Source organism: Muntiacus reevesi, chromosome 6 (assembly GCF_963930625.1).
Source record: "Muntiacus reevesi chromosome 6, mMunRee1.1, whole genome shotgun sequence".
NCBI classification, from domain to species: Eukaryota; Metazoa; Chordata; class Mammalia; order Artiodactyla; family Cervidae; genus Muntiacus; species Muntiacus reevesi.
Genome location: NC_089254.1, coordinates 36,944,092 through 36,956,279, shown reverse-complemented (window position 1 = coordinate 36,956,279; position 12,188 = coordinate 36,944,092). Strand labels below are relative to the sequence as shown.

Here is a 12,188-nt window from a genome sequence, read left to right as displayed (position 1 = left end):
AATGCATACAATTAGGTTGGCAGTATTATACAATGATATAACTGTCTGATAAAATTTCACAACTCTGTTGGCTAACCGTCTCAATACAATTGCCCCACAGGACCCTGCACATTGTTGCATATATCAGGTATAATATATTGTTAAATAAAAAGATTATAATATGTTGTTAAAATATTAATGAAAAGGAGAAAGCATAGGGGTAATGGAAAGGTCATTTTAAGGAGAATTCATGTAAATCCTAGTTGTGTTAGTTTGAGAATTTAGGCAAGTTACTTGAATTCCACAAAACTAATTTCTTCATCTATTAATGTGTAGGTTTATTATATAAGCAATAACATTAACTTTGCTTTCAAAATAAAAAATCTATATTCTATTACCTGATCCTTTGATAAGTGATTTATCTGTACATAAAAGCATCTTAATACATACCAGAAGCTTATAAAACAATCATTCTTATTTGCCTCTATCACTCAGAAATTAGCAGTAATTGTTTAAATGAATAAAGCAGGGACAAAATAGATCCAGCTGGTACCAAACCTTCTTTAATCATTGTTTTCAACTTTATTTCCAACTGACCTTTAAAGTCTGCCCAGGAAGAGTGAAATTGATTGAAAAGAGACTCATCCCTTCTTCCCTCTACAACTGTTTTTGGAGTTCTCAAAAAATGGCACTGAGGGAAAGTCAGGGGATGGAAGAAGTATGCATAGGGCAATAAATCCGCGAAACAAAGGTTTAAATTCGGTTTGGACCTTTCAGAATGATTTAGAACTGACCATGGTCATGACCATCAAAAGTAAATTTATGTCAAAGAATATGATTATTAAAAATCATAACTCCCAATTCATTCTATACCAACAAATGCCCAGAGGCCAACATTATTATTATTGTTTGACAAATGATTTTTCAAATCTGTTTCAATGTGACTTTTCTTAACCACTGCTCCCTGAAACAATTATTTGCAATGGTGTCTGTGTTTCCAAGTACGATGGTGATTTATCTCAAAGCCCACTGTTGCATATCATCTCTACTGCTAACACTCCTGTCCACATCACTCTCCTTTCTTGGCTAGATTACTGAAACAATCATTCAACTGATCCCCTTGTTTTGGCCCTTGTCAGGAGCTCTGGCTATTTTTCATAATGCAGCAAGAGTCATCCAGTTAGAATTGAAATCAAACGGATCATTTAATTTCTTAGAATCCTACAGCGGTCTCTTCTCTTTCAGAATAGAAGTGTGAATCCTTCCAGTTTTTACAAGACCTCTGCAGTTTTAGCTCAGCTGCTCTCTAACCTCACCTTCTGCTACTCTCTACCTTGCTCATTCTGTACCAGCCACAATGATGCGCTGTTTCTTCTTTTAACTTTTCAGGCACTTTCCCATCTCATCTCATTTTCATCTGCAGTTTCCTCTACACAGAATGCTCTTTACAATTATGTGCGCATGGTACACGCTGCTCTCCCACGCTTTCAGGTCCTCCTTAAATGTTACCTTAATATGTAAGATATTCTGAGACTGTTAAAATGTAAAATAGCAACATCCTCCTCTCTCTAACTCTAGGACATTTATCTCTCTAGCACTTACACAAATTAGCTTACTATCCCCACCTCCATTTTAATTTTGCTTGTTTTTTCTTTGCTGGATGTTAGTTCCATGGGGCCAGAGAATTTTGTTTACTGGTATATCCACAGTGCCTAAAACTGTCCCTGGCACTAGTATACAGTCACATAAATAAATGGATATTGAGCATATACAAAAGAAATCCAACTTTGGACTTCGTGATTTTGTTCGCTAACGTGCATAAGAGATAACTCATCTCCTATAAAATATATACTCCCTTTAGGCATTTCCACTGAGTTTAATCATGCCCAAACTGCAAAATGTCAGCTATTACCTTGTCCACTTGACACGTCACATTTTGGAATTTGGGAGCAGTAGCCAACTCGGATGTTTGGATCAGTGGTAAAACACCACGGTGACTCAGCCCCATCTGGATTTCGGCAATAATTTTCTCTTAGGTCCCTATTGAGAATAAGCATGTTAATGTAAATTGCCAGGGTTTCTTACATTGGTGAAGTCAGTGTTATTACATTTCTAGAATCCCAGAATGTATGCATTCTATAAATAGAGCTCTACATTTTAGATTTGGGATAGTTTTAACAATTTAAAATTCAGTATACACAGCTGACACTGTCCACATTACTGAAATAAATGCTGTCAGATGTCAAAATTCTTTTACTTCCACAGACCTGGAGTTTCACACAAATACTACTGCTTCATGAAAGAGGGAAATAATACCACTTCATTATTCTCACTCATTTTCAAGACTTGGACTCTCAACTGTTATAATTTTTAAAAACTGATCTGTTACTCATTGTATTTTCATGGATCATAGATAATATAGAAAAAACACTCTCTTTGCAGAAGAAAGACTATTATAATTAACAGTCTTTAATTATTCTTATTTAAAAATGAAGTTCTACCTATTGAGACATTTGCCACGAAAAACATATTTATTCTTTAAATTCTGTATTTCTTTGATTTATTTAATTTACCACATAGATTTCTTTTAATTACAAAGTAGTTCTTTCTTGATTTAGAGATATTACCTGAAATTTTATATTTCTGTAAAATTAAGGGTTAATTACAGTATAGAAAACCTATAGAAAAAGTTGTCAACATAGTACATGCACTTCCTTTATTTTATCAATGATATAGTTAGACATTTGGACTTGTGATAAGGGAAAAGTCTAAATTAATATTATCTGTATGTAAAAGGACTTTACCTTAATACAAAGTACACATTAAATAAAATGGGGAATTCATGATTTGTTCCCCTGACATTGCTCTCTAATTTGAAGAAAGTGTGTACTTTCTTTCCATAGATCTCTCTAATAATTTAACAAAATTAACATTCATTCTATAGAAAGGTACATTGTTTCACTTAGGCCCAATTAAAAATACTACACATTTAATGCTAACCAGTTGACCAATAGAAACTGAAAACCATTTTTTAAAAAAGCTTGAGTTTGGTTATAAAATCAACAAGTAATAGTTTATCAAGCCAAAACAGATCCTGACATAAGCTATGTTATTTAAGGTTATGAGAACAGTGAGTGCCAATAGATTTGACCATTCTATAGCAAATGTTTTTATTTATAACCCACATTTAAACCTTTACTCTTCTTATAAAATCATAAAATTATTAACTGGAGAGATGAAGAAAATCTTTTCTTCTAACTAGTTTATACTCACATTTAAAAAGATTATGTCAAAAAAAAAGATTATGTCTGTGCACTGAATTTTATATAAATTTATATATGTGCACTGAATTTTATATAAAGTGTACAGAAATTTGCAATTTTAAATGAACAATTGCTTAGTTAATTTTGAGTTGTAATTTAAGGCAAGATAATTAAACATATATCTAAGATTATCAAAAAACTTAAAGTTTCCCTTTTATAATCCATATCTAGAAGCACCTCATTAATCTAGATTAAACCAGAAAGTCAAGGTTTGCTCAAATATTTTTTCTAAGGTTTTTCACCTCACTTGAAGAATCAGTTACAATTATTAAAACAAATTAATGATTGTATGATTCATGTACATCATCACAGGCAGTATTTTTTAGTTATAGTGCTTTAAAAATCATCATTTGTAAGGAATCTCAGTACTGGGGCAAACAGTGTTTGGTACAACCAGAGACACCTGACCAGTATGCCATTCTCTGCTAGCCCACAAACAGTAAACGGATCAATACTCAGCAAAATGATGCATCAGATTTTATATGTTTTATAACAGAGCTCACTTTTTGTTTTTTCATATTTATGTTTATCTTGACCAAATAACCAGTTAAGAAAGAATAGCTTGATGGTTGTGGTCATTTAGTCACTAAGTCGTGTTCGACTCTTGCAACCCCACGGACTGTAGCCCATGATTCTCCAGACAAGAGTAATGGAGTGGGTTGCCGTTTCCTTCTTCAGGGGATCCTCCCAACCCAGGGATTGAACCCGGGTCTCCTGCATTGCAGGCAGAGTCTTTACCCACTGAGCTACAAGGAAAGCCTTCCCCCCAAAAAGAAGACTATCTTAAATTCCAATAATATATAGCAACTAAACTTTTGATCATTTTTTATTGTGAAACGTGAGGGTTCAATTTCTATAATGATCTTCTTTTTCTTACAGATGAGGTTAAATTTGGTTCACATACACAATCTTGAGTATTACCAGTCATTAGAAGTTAACCAGAAGTGTGCGTGGCACTGATACTGTCTTCTTTGTCTTTCTTAACTATTCTTTTCTCATTTTCTTTGTTCTCTCTACTTTTTGTTTATTTCTGAGGTGTGAAACACATGGGTCAAAAATAGAGTGAACTGCTGTGAAGAAAATGAGGGAAATAAAGAGAGTGGCAACAATATATTTATTATAAAATAATTTTTAAAATACAAGTGAATATTTAGTATCTAAGCAAAGAACTCTGAATTGGTTAAAAAATTAAATAATATAAAAAACCATAAACTATATCCCCTCTCCAGTGAATGGGCCAACTAATTTCATAGTTCTCCATCTTGAAATGTTAAGTCCTCTTATTAAAAGTCAGTTACATAAAGCCAATATATGTTATTTATAGGTGCTATTTCAGCAAAGCCACTATGAATGACACGTGTGTTATAAATTTTAAAAGCAATCATTTTATGTTCCTAATAACAAGGTGGACAATTTAAAAACACATGGCATTGTGGCTGTCCAACAAAATTCAAGTGGTGAAGAAAAGCAGCCATGGGGAAGACCATAACAAGTATATAACTGATATTCAAGGGCAGTTTCTTCAGTTTCATTCATCTATACAATTGTTTTACTTCTCTGCTTGTTAAATAAATTTTGAAACAATAAAAAAATTTCATATAAAACTATAAATTTTTTTTCAAGGCTGAAAACTCATCAGTTTACAATGTTGACTTAAAACAAAGTATGCCTTATAATCTCCCGTAAAGTTATTATGAAAATTTAAGGAAGCACTAGTTTGAAAGTTTCCTGGTTGTCATTACCACTAATTTGTTCATTAAATAGACCTGCAAGAACAAAGCTGTGATCAGAAACCTAAAGATGTTTTTCCCAAAGCATGGATGGTACATCAACCATCTGATTCAGAATCAGCAAGAGTGATTGCTAAAATGTATTATTTGAGGCCCAAATTTCAGACCTGAAGAATCAAAAATTCGGGGTGGATGTATCTGCCTTTTAATTGCTAAGTTTTCCCCAGGCACACTAAAGTTTAAGGATCACTAACATAGAAATTATGAAAAATCAACTATTCTGCTTACTGAAATTTATAATATTTCCCTAATTTACTCACTTGCACTTGAAATTTTCAGGAGTTATGTCATGCTGGTGAGGATACTGGGAATCCCAACGCTGACAGGGAATTCCATTCCAAATGGTATTAATGGTGCCCCGGTAACCTTCTCCTTGACCTTGAATGCATTCAGTTGTTTGCATAGGAACATCTGTGTCATTCATAGTACTGTGGGCTATTGGTAAAAAGAAATATAAATTTAAATAAAATAATTTAATTTGTCACCTACCTCTTAAGAGTTCACTTGCATTTTATTTGTAGGATTTTCTGTCACATAAGTTTTTATAATAATTGAATGAAATAAAAAGTTCAGTTTATCATTATTACTATCTCATTCAACCAAAAGGAGGAATTAAAATGGTGGACTCAACTTGTTAACATTTTAAAAATATTACTTGTCTCTAAGCAGATTTATTTCTTGCCTTTCTATTTGTCCAGTTTCATTGCTTACCATACCTGATCCTGAAAATCTCAGTAAGAAAATATTTAAAGTACAAAATTAAACTTACAAAACTTGAGCTCTCTCTTTGTCTTAAAATATACTCACTTGTACAAAATATAACTAAAGCATTCTGGAGCAACTAAAATTCATATACCTTCTCAAAACATGCATGACAATGTTTATGTTTCCATGTAAACTCACCAGTTACCTTTAACCTAAATGGTTATTCAAGATGCCTCTGGATAAAACTCAAGTTGACACCTTCTAGGATAGTTTAAAAAGTGAATAAATGTCTTTATTCATCTATTCTGGAATTTGATGTATCATTTCTCCAAAGGAGAGGTCAGAATTAGGCATGTTTTCAGAGGCTAGGGATGTGTATAAAAATGTACCATATTTAACGGTGTAAATACTTTTAAAGTGGCTCTTGAGCTTCATTTTTAATTTCTTTCTTTCTTGCAAATAATTATTACCTTATGTGACTGAATGCTTTATTTCATCAAGTTCCTTGCAAAGGTAGTAGAGTCTACGTGTGGAGTTGTTCTATGAAGCTTTGTGAAAAATAAGGATTAATTAATGACCATCTCAACCACTGGACTATTTTAAACACAGATTTCCACAAACTGCTCATTTAGTAATTTTTCTTTTAAAGAACTTCTTCTTCAGCTCATCTTAAAATGTGTTATTTCTTATGTATCTGCTTTAGGGAATAGAAATGCAGCTCAGAAACATCCTAAATTAAAAAGAAATCCAAATGGACATGAGAAAATGTTCACAGATTGACCCATAAAGTGGGCATTGACAGTGGATGACTTAGAAATTAGTATCTGTTGATATTGCCAATGTATATTGATTCAGGAGGGCTTCCCTCATAGCTCAGTTGGTAAAGAATCTGGATGCAATGCAAGAGACCCCAGTTCGATTCCTGGGTTGGGAAGAGCTCCTGGAGAAGGGAAAGGCTACCCACTCCAGTATTCTGGCCTGGAGAATTCCATGGACACAGTCCATGTTTGCAAAGACTTGGACACAACTGAGCAACTTTCACTTCACTTCATTGATTCAGGAAGAACAAATTTTTGAACTGAGAAATTGCTTGTATAGAAGTTCATTCTATTTAAGTTCACTATGATTTTAATACTACCTGAAGTTCTTTGATGAAATAGAAAATAAAATAAATTTCATAGATTCTGAGGGTTAGAACTATGTTTCATTAAAACAAATGCTAGTAAGCTATCTTTTCTGATAATTTGAGTGTATTGTTAAATGATTTGAGGAGACTGGGTATGTGCGGGAAGCCTTTAAAGGGTGACAATTCTAAAACAGGTACTGACATATATATTTAATTATAAAACTACGGTGTCAAAAAAGACAAAAGGAATGTCCCCAGGAATCTGTCAGTTCATTAGCTTAACACTTTAAGAAGAAAACTTTTGATCCCCCACTTCTTGGACACAAGCTCCTGGGCAGTAAACTTGTGACCTCAGTCAGATCTCAGATTACTGACAATGGCAAGAAGGTCAGAGTTAGGGCAGCCAGACAAAAACACTTCCGCTACTCTCCTAGACTTCATTGCCTGACTTGGGTACTACAGCTCTCTTACTTTCCTAGCTATGGGTGTGTGTTTTGTTTTGGGTGTTAGTGATCCATCCTTCTCAGTATCATTTTGGCACTATGAACTTGCAACTGAAGAATCCAGTCAGCCAGGGCCACCTTTGGCTAAATATGGGCCTTGCACGCCCATCAGAGGTTAACACACTCTATTCCTTGTAACCCACTATGACTGTCTAGAAATCAACCTAAACAATGTAAAAAGAGAAATGATAAAATTTAAAAGCTAGTAAAAGATGAATATTTTTCTAATTGAGGTTAAGTTTTCAAATTTTTGGAGTCCTGGTGAAAAGAAATAACCTATATTACAAAAACTCTTAAGTCAAGGAAAAGACTATAAACTAAGCTATAAGAATATTGAGGAAAATATTTCTATGCTGATGGATGCGTTAAAATTTCAGTGTCAAGTTCAGAGACCGGAATTGTTTTACTGACCTTGCACCTCAACTGCAGAGGTTCCCAGAAAGTTTTAAAGAATTTGTTTTCACTTTAAAAGTAACTATCATAAAATCCTCATTTGAACAATTATGCTAAATATTTTTTTCTGAAATTTTATTATTATATTTTAAAAATGATATAAACTTGTTTTAAGGAGTCATTATTATTCACTAAAAGACAGTGTAAATTAAAATGTTTAGATAAAAACTAAATTTTTGGATTTAGATTAGATAATTGGATTATTGAACAGATTCTAATTTGGAGGATTATTGAACAATTTCTAATTTTGAAATTATAAAAATTTACAGAATACAAAGAATTTTTGCAAATTAGTAAAAATACAATATTGTACAGAATAAATATAATTTCATTAGGTCTTGTTATAAACTGAATATTTGTGTCTTCCTCAAATTCATATGTCGATATCCTAATCCCCATGTTATGGTATTAGACAGTGGGGCCTTTGGCAAATGTTTAGGTTGTAATGACAGAGCCGTCATAAATGGGGTTATAAAAGAGACCCTGCAGAGCTCCCTTGCTTCTTCTACCATATGAAGACCCAAGGAGGAGTTAGCCATCTATGAACCAGGAATCAGCCCCTCTAGATACCAAACCTGCTGACACCCTGACCTTGGACTTGCAGCCTCCAGATTTATGAGAAATATATTTCTGTTGTTTAGAATCTACCACGTCTAGGGTATTCTCTTATAGCAGCCTGAAATAAGTCTGGCCCTATCAAGATGTAAAGAATCTAAATAATATTATTTGACTCTTATTTTAATAAGCATCTGTAAATTTGAAATATGTAACCTGAAACAACTTGATGATTTTACTTATTGTGGTGCTTTAATTCAGTAGAAATATTTTTTTATTATTTAACTACAAACTATCAATGTTTATACAGTATTTTTGTTTACTTAAAAAGTACCCTCTGAAGTCAGTGAATCCGTATTTATCCATTTCAGCTGCTAGAAGAGGCCCCATAAACAAAGCTATATAATTCTGATGGCAATGTATAGAATGAATAATATAAGCAAAAAAGATATATTAGTACAACAAGGTAACTACATAGCTTTCATTAATTAGTAACAGTTATTGTGAGACTTTATACAGCTATTTAATAAATATTATTTGAGAGGGACCATGAATGATTTGTCCATAGACCATGTAACTGATATAAATGTTTGATCTCTGCCGCCTACACGAATACTTACGATTCAAACAAAAGGAATTACTCCTGGTCTGCAATAAAATAGACTCCCTCAGCTGTCCTACTACATAAACATCAAAACTTGGAGCAAAAACAAAACAAATGTTTCATGCTATTTGATTTGAAAGGGCTGTTAAATGTTGGGAAATCTATTCTTTTGGACTTAATACTTAAACATTAGACCTGAATGAAGGAAGGCTTTGAGGAGTCTCCAGTGGCCTAGCATAGTGTTAAAGAAGCACAGAACCATCCCCAGTATTAGCTGAAGATTATCAAGTTTAGCCAAAGCAACAAGTTTTTAAAATGTTACATCTCAACATCCACAAATTTTTCTGCAAGTATGTCTACCAGGCTTACACTGAAAATACCAGGAACTCTTCTGAGAGTTTCTAACAAATAAAACATTTTGCCAGGGGTGTAAGTAGTAATCACCCTTTGGAAGCAGATGCAAAGATATTTGTATGATCTTCAGTGGCCTGTGAGTGAAGGAATGTTTTTCTTTGATGACTGACTCAAAGTTTTCTATTTGGAAATGCTTTAAGGAAAACAACATTTGCTATTGAAAAATTTCACTGTCTTGTTAGAACACGATCAAATACAATGGGTGTCTCTTGGAACATTAATTTCACTTTGCTGATATGGATGTGCTGTGATCTTATTATTATACTACTTGGTAGAGAATTTTAAGGTCTGAATAGATTTTTTGAGAGAATGAACATTAATTGTTATGTAATTGCTAGGAAAACCCTCTTGCCTCCAAGACAATGTATACTAAATTCACCCTTTTTCTCTGTTAAAGGCTAGCCAAGTCCTTGCAGACAGACCACGAGGCCCTGACAGAGGTCTGTGAAAGGCAATGGAGAATGTGAGTACACACATACATGACAGAAAGCCACACCCAGGGCTCCATAACTTTTACATGGACAATTAGTAAATATTTACATTTACAGTCCCCTTAGTCCCCAAAAAATCTGGATTTCTTAGTGTTGACAAGCTATTGCTGTTCTTTTTCCTATAGCTAAGAACAAGTTGCTTCATAAGCCATTGACTAAATACCTGATTATTCTTAGAATAATTCAACCCAACCTACTTCTTATTCCCAGCTACTGAAGAGCAATTGAAATGTAGGATTTACTTTACGATGGTCCCGGGATATTTAGAACAATGTGTAAAGCTACTATCCCATCATCAGACTTCTGCTCTTTGGGCCGCAAAGGGCAGGATAAGGCTCAATGTAAATTTAAAGAGCTCCTTGTTTTAAACTGTCACGAGAGAATAGTATAAAGACCTCCAAAACACAAACCTTAAATTGCTTCCATGTTTTCTTTCCATGTGAACCTGGAATTCACGTCTGAAGCTTTCCCCTGGACTTTATCCAATTCTTTTCTGTTGTAAAATGCTCAGAAGACAAGACTTTCGTGAAAGGTCTTCAATTTTATTCTCTTATTCCTTAGACGATGACTTGGAAAAGACCTCCAGTACAAGATCTTTCCCTTGAGAAAGGATATTGATAGCAATTTTTTCCTGACACTGAAGACAATGAGAGGACTATATTTCTGTGAATCTCTGTTCTGGCCTTGAATTAATTAATAAAATTTAGATAAATAATTAGCTTTCTTTAAGAAAGAAAATGTTTGCTAAAGTCAGTTTCCCAACACACAAAGACACTGAATTTTAAAAAGCTATATATATTCTTTCCTTTAAGATTATGCCAATGTACATTGGTTACTAGGAGAAAGGATTCTTTTAATTTAGTACCAATGGCAACATATCTTCTCAAGTCACCATAACAAAATAAAACTGGGTGGCTTAATCAACAGTAATATATTTTCTTATAATTCTGGCAGCTATAAAGTCCAAGATTAAGGTGGTAGCCAGTGACTCCTGGTGAGAGTTCTATTCCTGGCTTGTAGATGTAGGTATAGACATACCCTTTTGGTATGTCCTCATATTGTACAGAGAGAGATTATGCTCATCCTCTACTCTTAAGGCCACAAATCCTATTGTTTTAGGATCCCATCATTATACTTCATCATCCTTAATTTTCTCCTAAGAACCCAACTCCAAATGCAGTAAGGGTTTAGACTTCAGTGTATGAATTTTGAGTAGGAGAACACAAGTCAACCCATTATGATAATTTTGATAGATATCTTAGCTATCAGAGATCTGCCTAGGCCACACTTCTGAAGTGGGGAGGTGTTCAACAAGTATAAAGTTTCAGTTATACAAGATGAGTTAACTTTTAGAGAGCTATGATATGACATAGTAACTATACTTGATTTATACTGTGTTGTATACTAAACAATTGTTAACAGAGTACACCTCAAGTTGTGTTCTTACCAAACACACACACACAAAAAGGCAAGGGAAGTCAGGCAGAAACTTCTGAAGGTGATTAATATGGTTATTATCTTGATTGTGGAGATAGATTCATAAGCATATGTTCAAAGCTATCAAATTGTGTTCATTAAATATGTGATTTTTTTAAACATCAGTTATAGCTCAGTAAAGCTCTTAAAAATGTAAAATGACTCTGGACACATATATCAGAAGTTTAAAAAATAAGAAGGAAAGGAAAAGAAGGCGAAAAAATAGGGAAGAAGTTACAATCTTTGTTTATTTTATTGAAGGAAAACCCATCAAGACAAGCAGCAAAGGAGCAAAACTAGCTCAGGGAAGCATGAAGTCTGACAGTGAGTTGAAGAGATGGGAAGAAGGTAAGAAGCAAATCTTCCTAGTTGGAAATGTTTAGGAAAAGCCTGTTTTTTACATGAAAATCAAAATTCATAGAATAAATTCCAAGAGATACTAAAAGAAAATGAAAAATGACCACTGATTAGGAAAGGAAGAGTCATTCACTCAACACAGACTTGTTGAACTCCCATCACGTGCAAGGCAATGTAGTAAGTCTCTGGATACAAAAAAAGACATAGTCCTTACTCTTCTAGAGCTTAAAAGTTTTGATAGAGCTATTAACCAAATAGCTTCAAAAATAAATGTGGAAACCAAACTCTGAGAAGTACATGGAAGGAGAGGTTTATGTTGCTATAAATATGCAGTAAGGAATTTGACCCAGTCTGGGGAAGTCAAATGAAGAAATGGTAACTGACTTGAAATCTGTACAATGGGCAACTGCCA

General features: G+C 33.7%; 1 protein-coding gene across 2 annotated transcripts in view; it reads right to left on the bottom strand.

Moving 5' to 3' along the window:
* The window catches only part of HGF (hepatocyte growth factor), an 81,161-nt gene that overhangs the window by 29,886 nt on the left and 39,087 nt on the right, over positions 1-12,188 (bottom strand). For both annotated transcript variants that reach the window (XM_065939094.1, XM_065939097.1), the window contains 2 exons: positions 5,353-5,527; positions 1,892-2,019 (listed from right to left, as the gene is read on the bottom strand). In XM_065939094.1, coding sequence (XP_065795166.1) covers positions 1,892-2,019; positions 5,353-5,527 — 303 coding nt within the window. The remainder of the gene's footprint in view (positions 1-1,891; positions 2,020-5,352; positions 5,528-12,188) is intronic.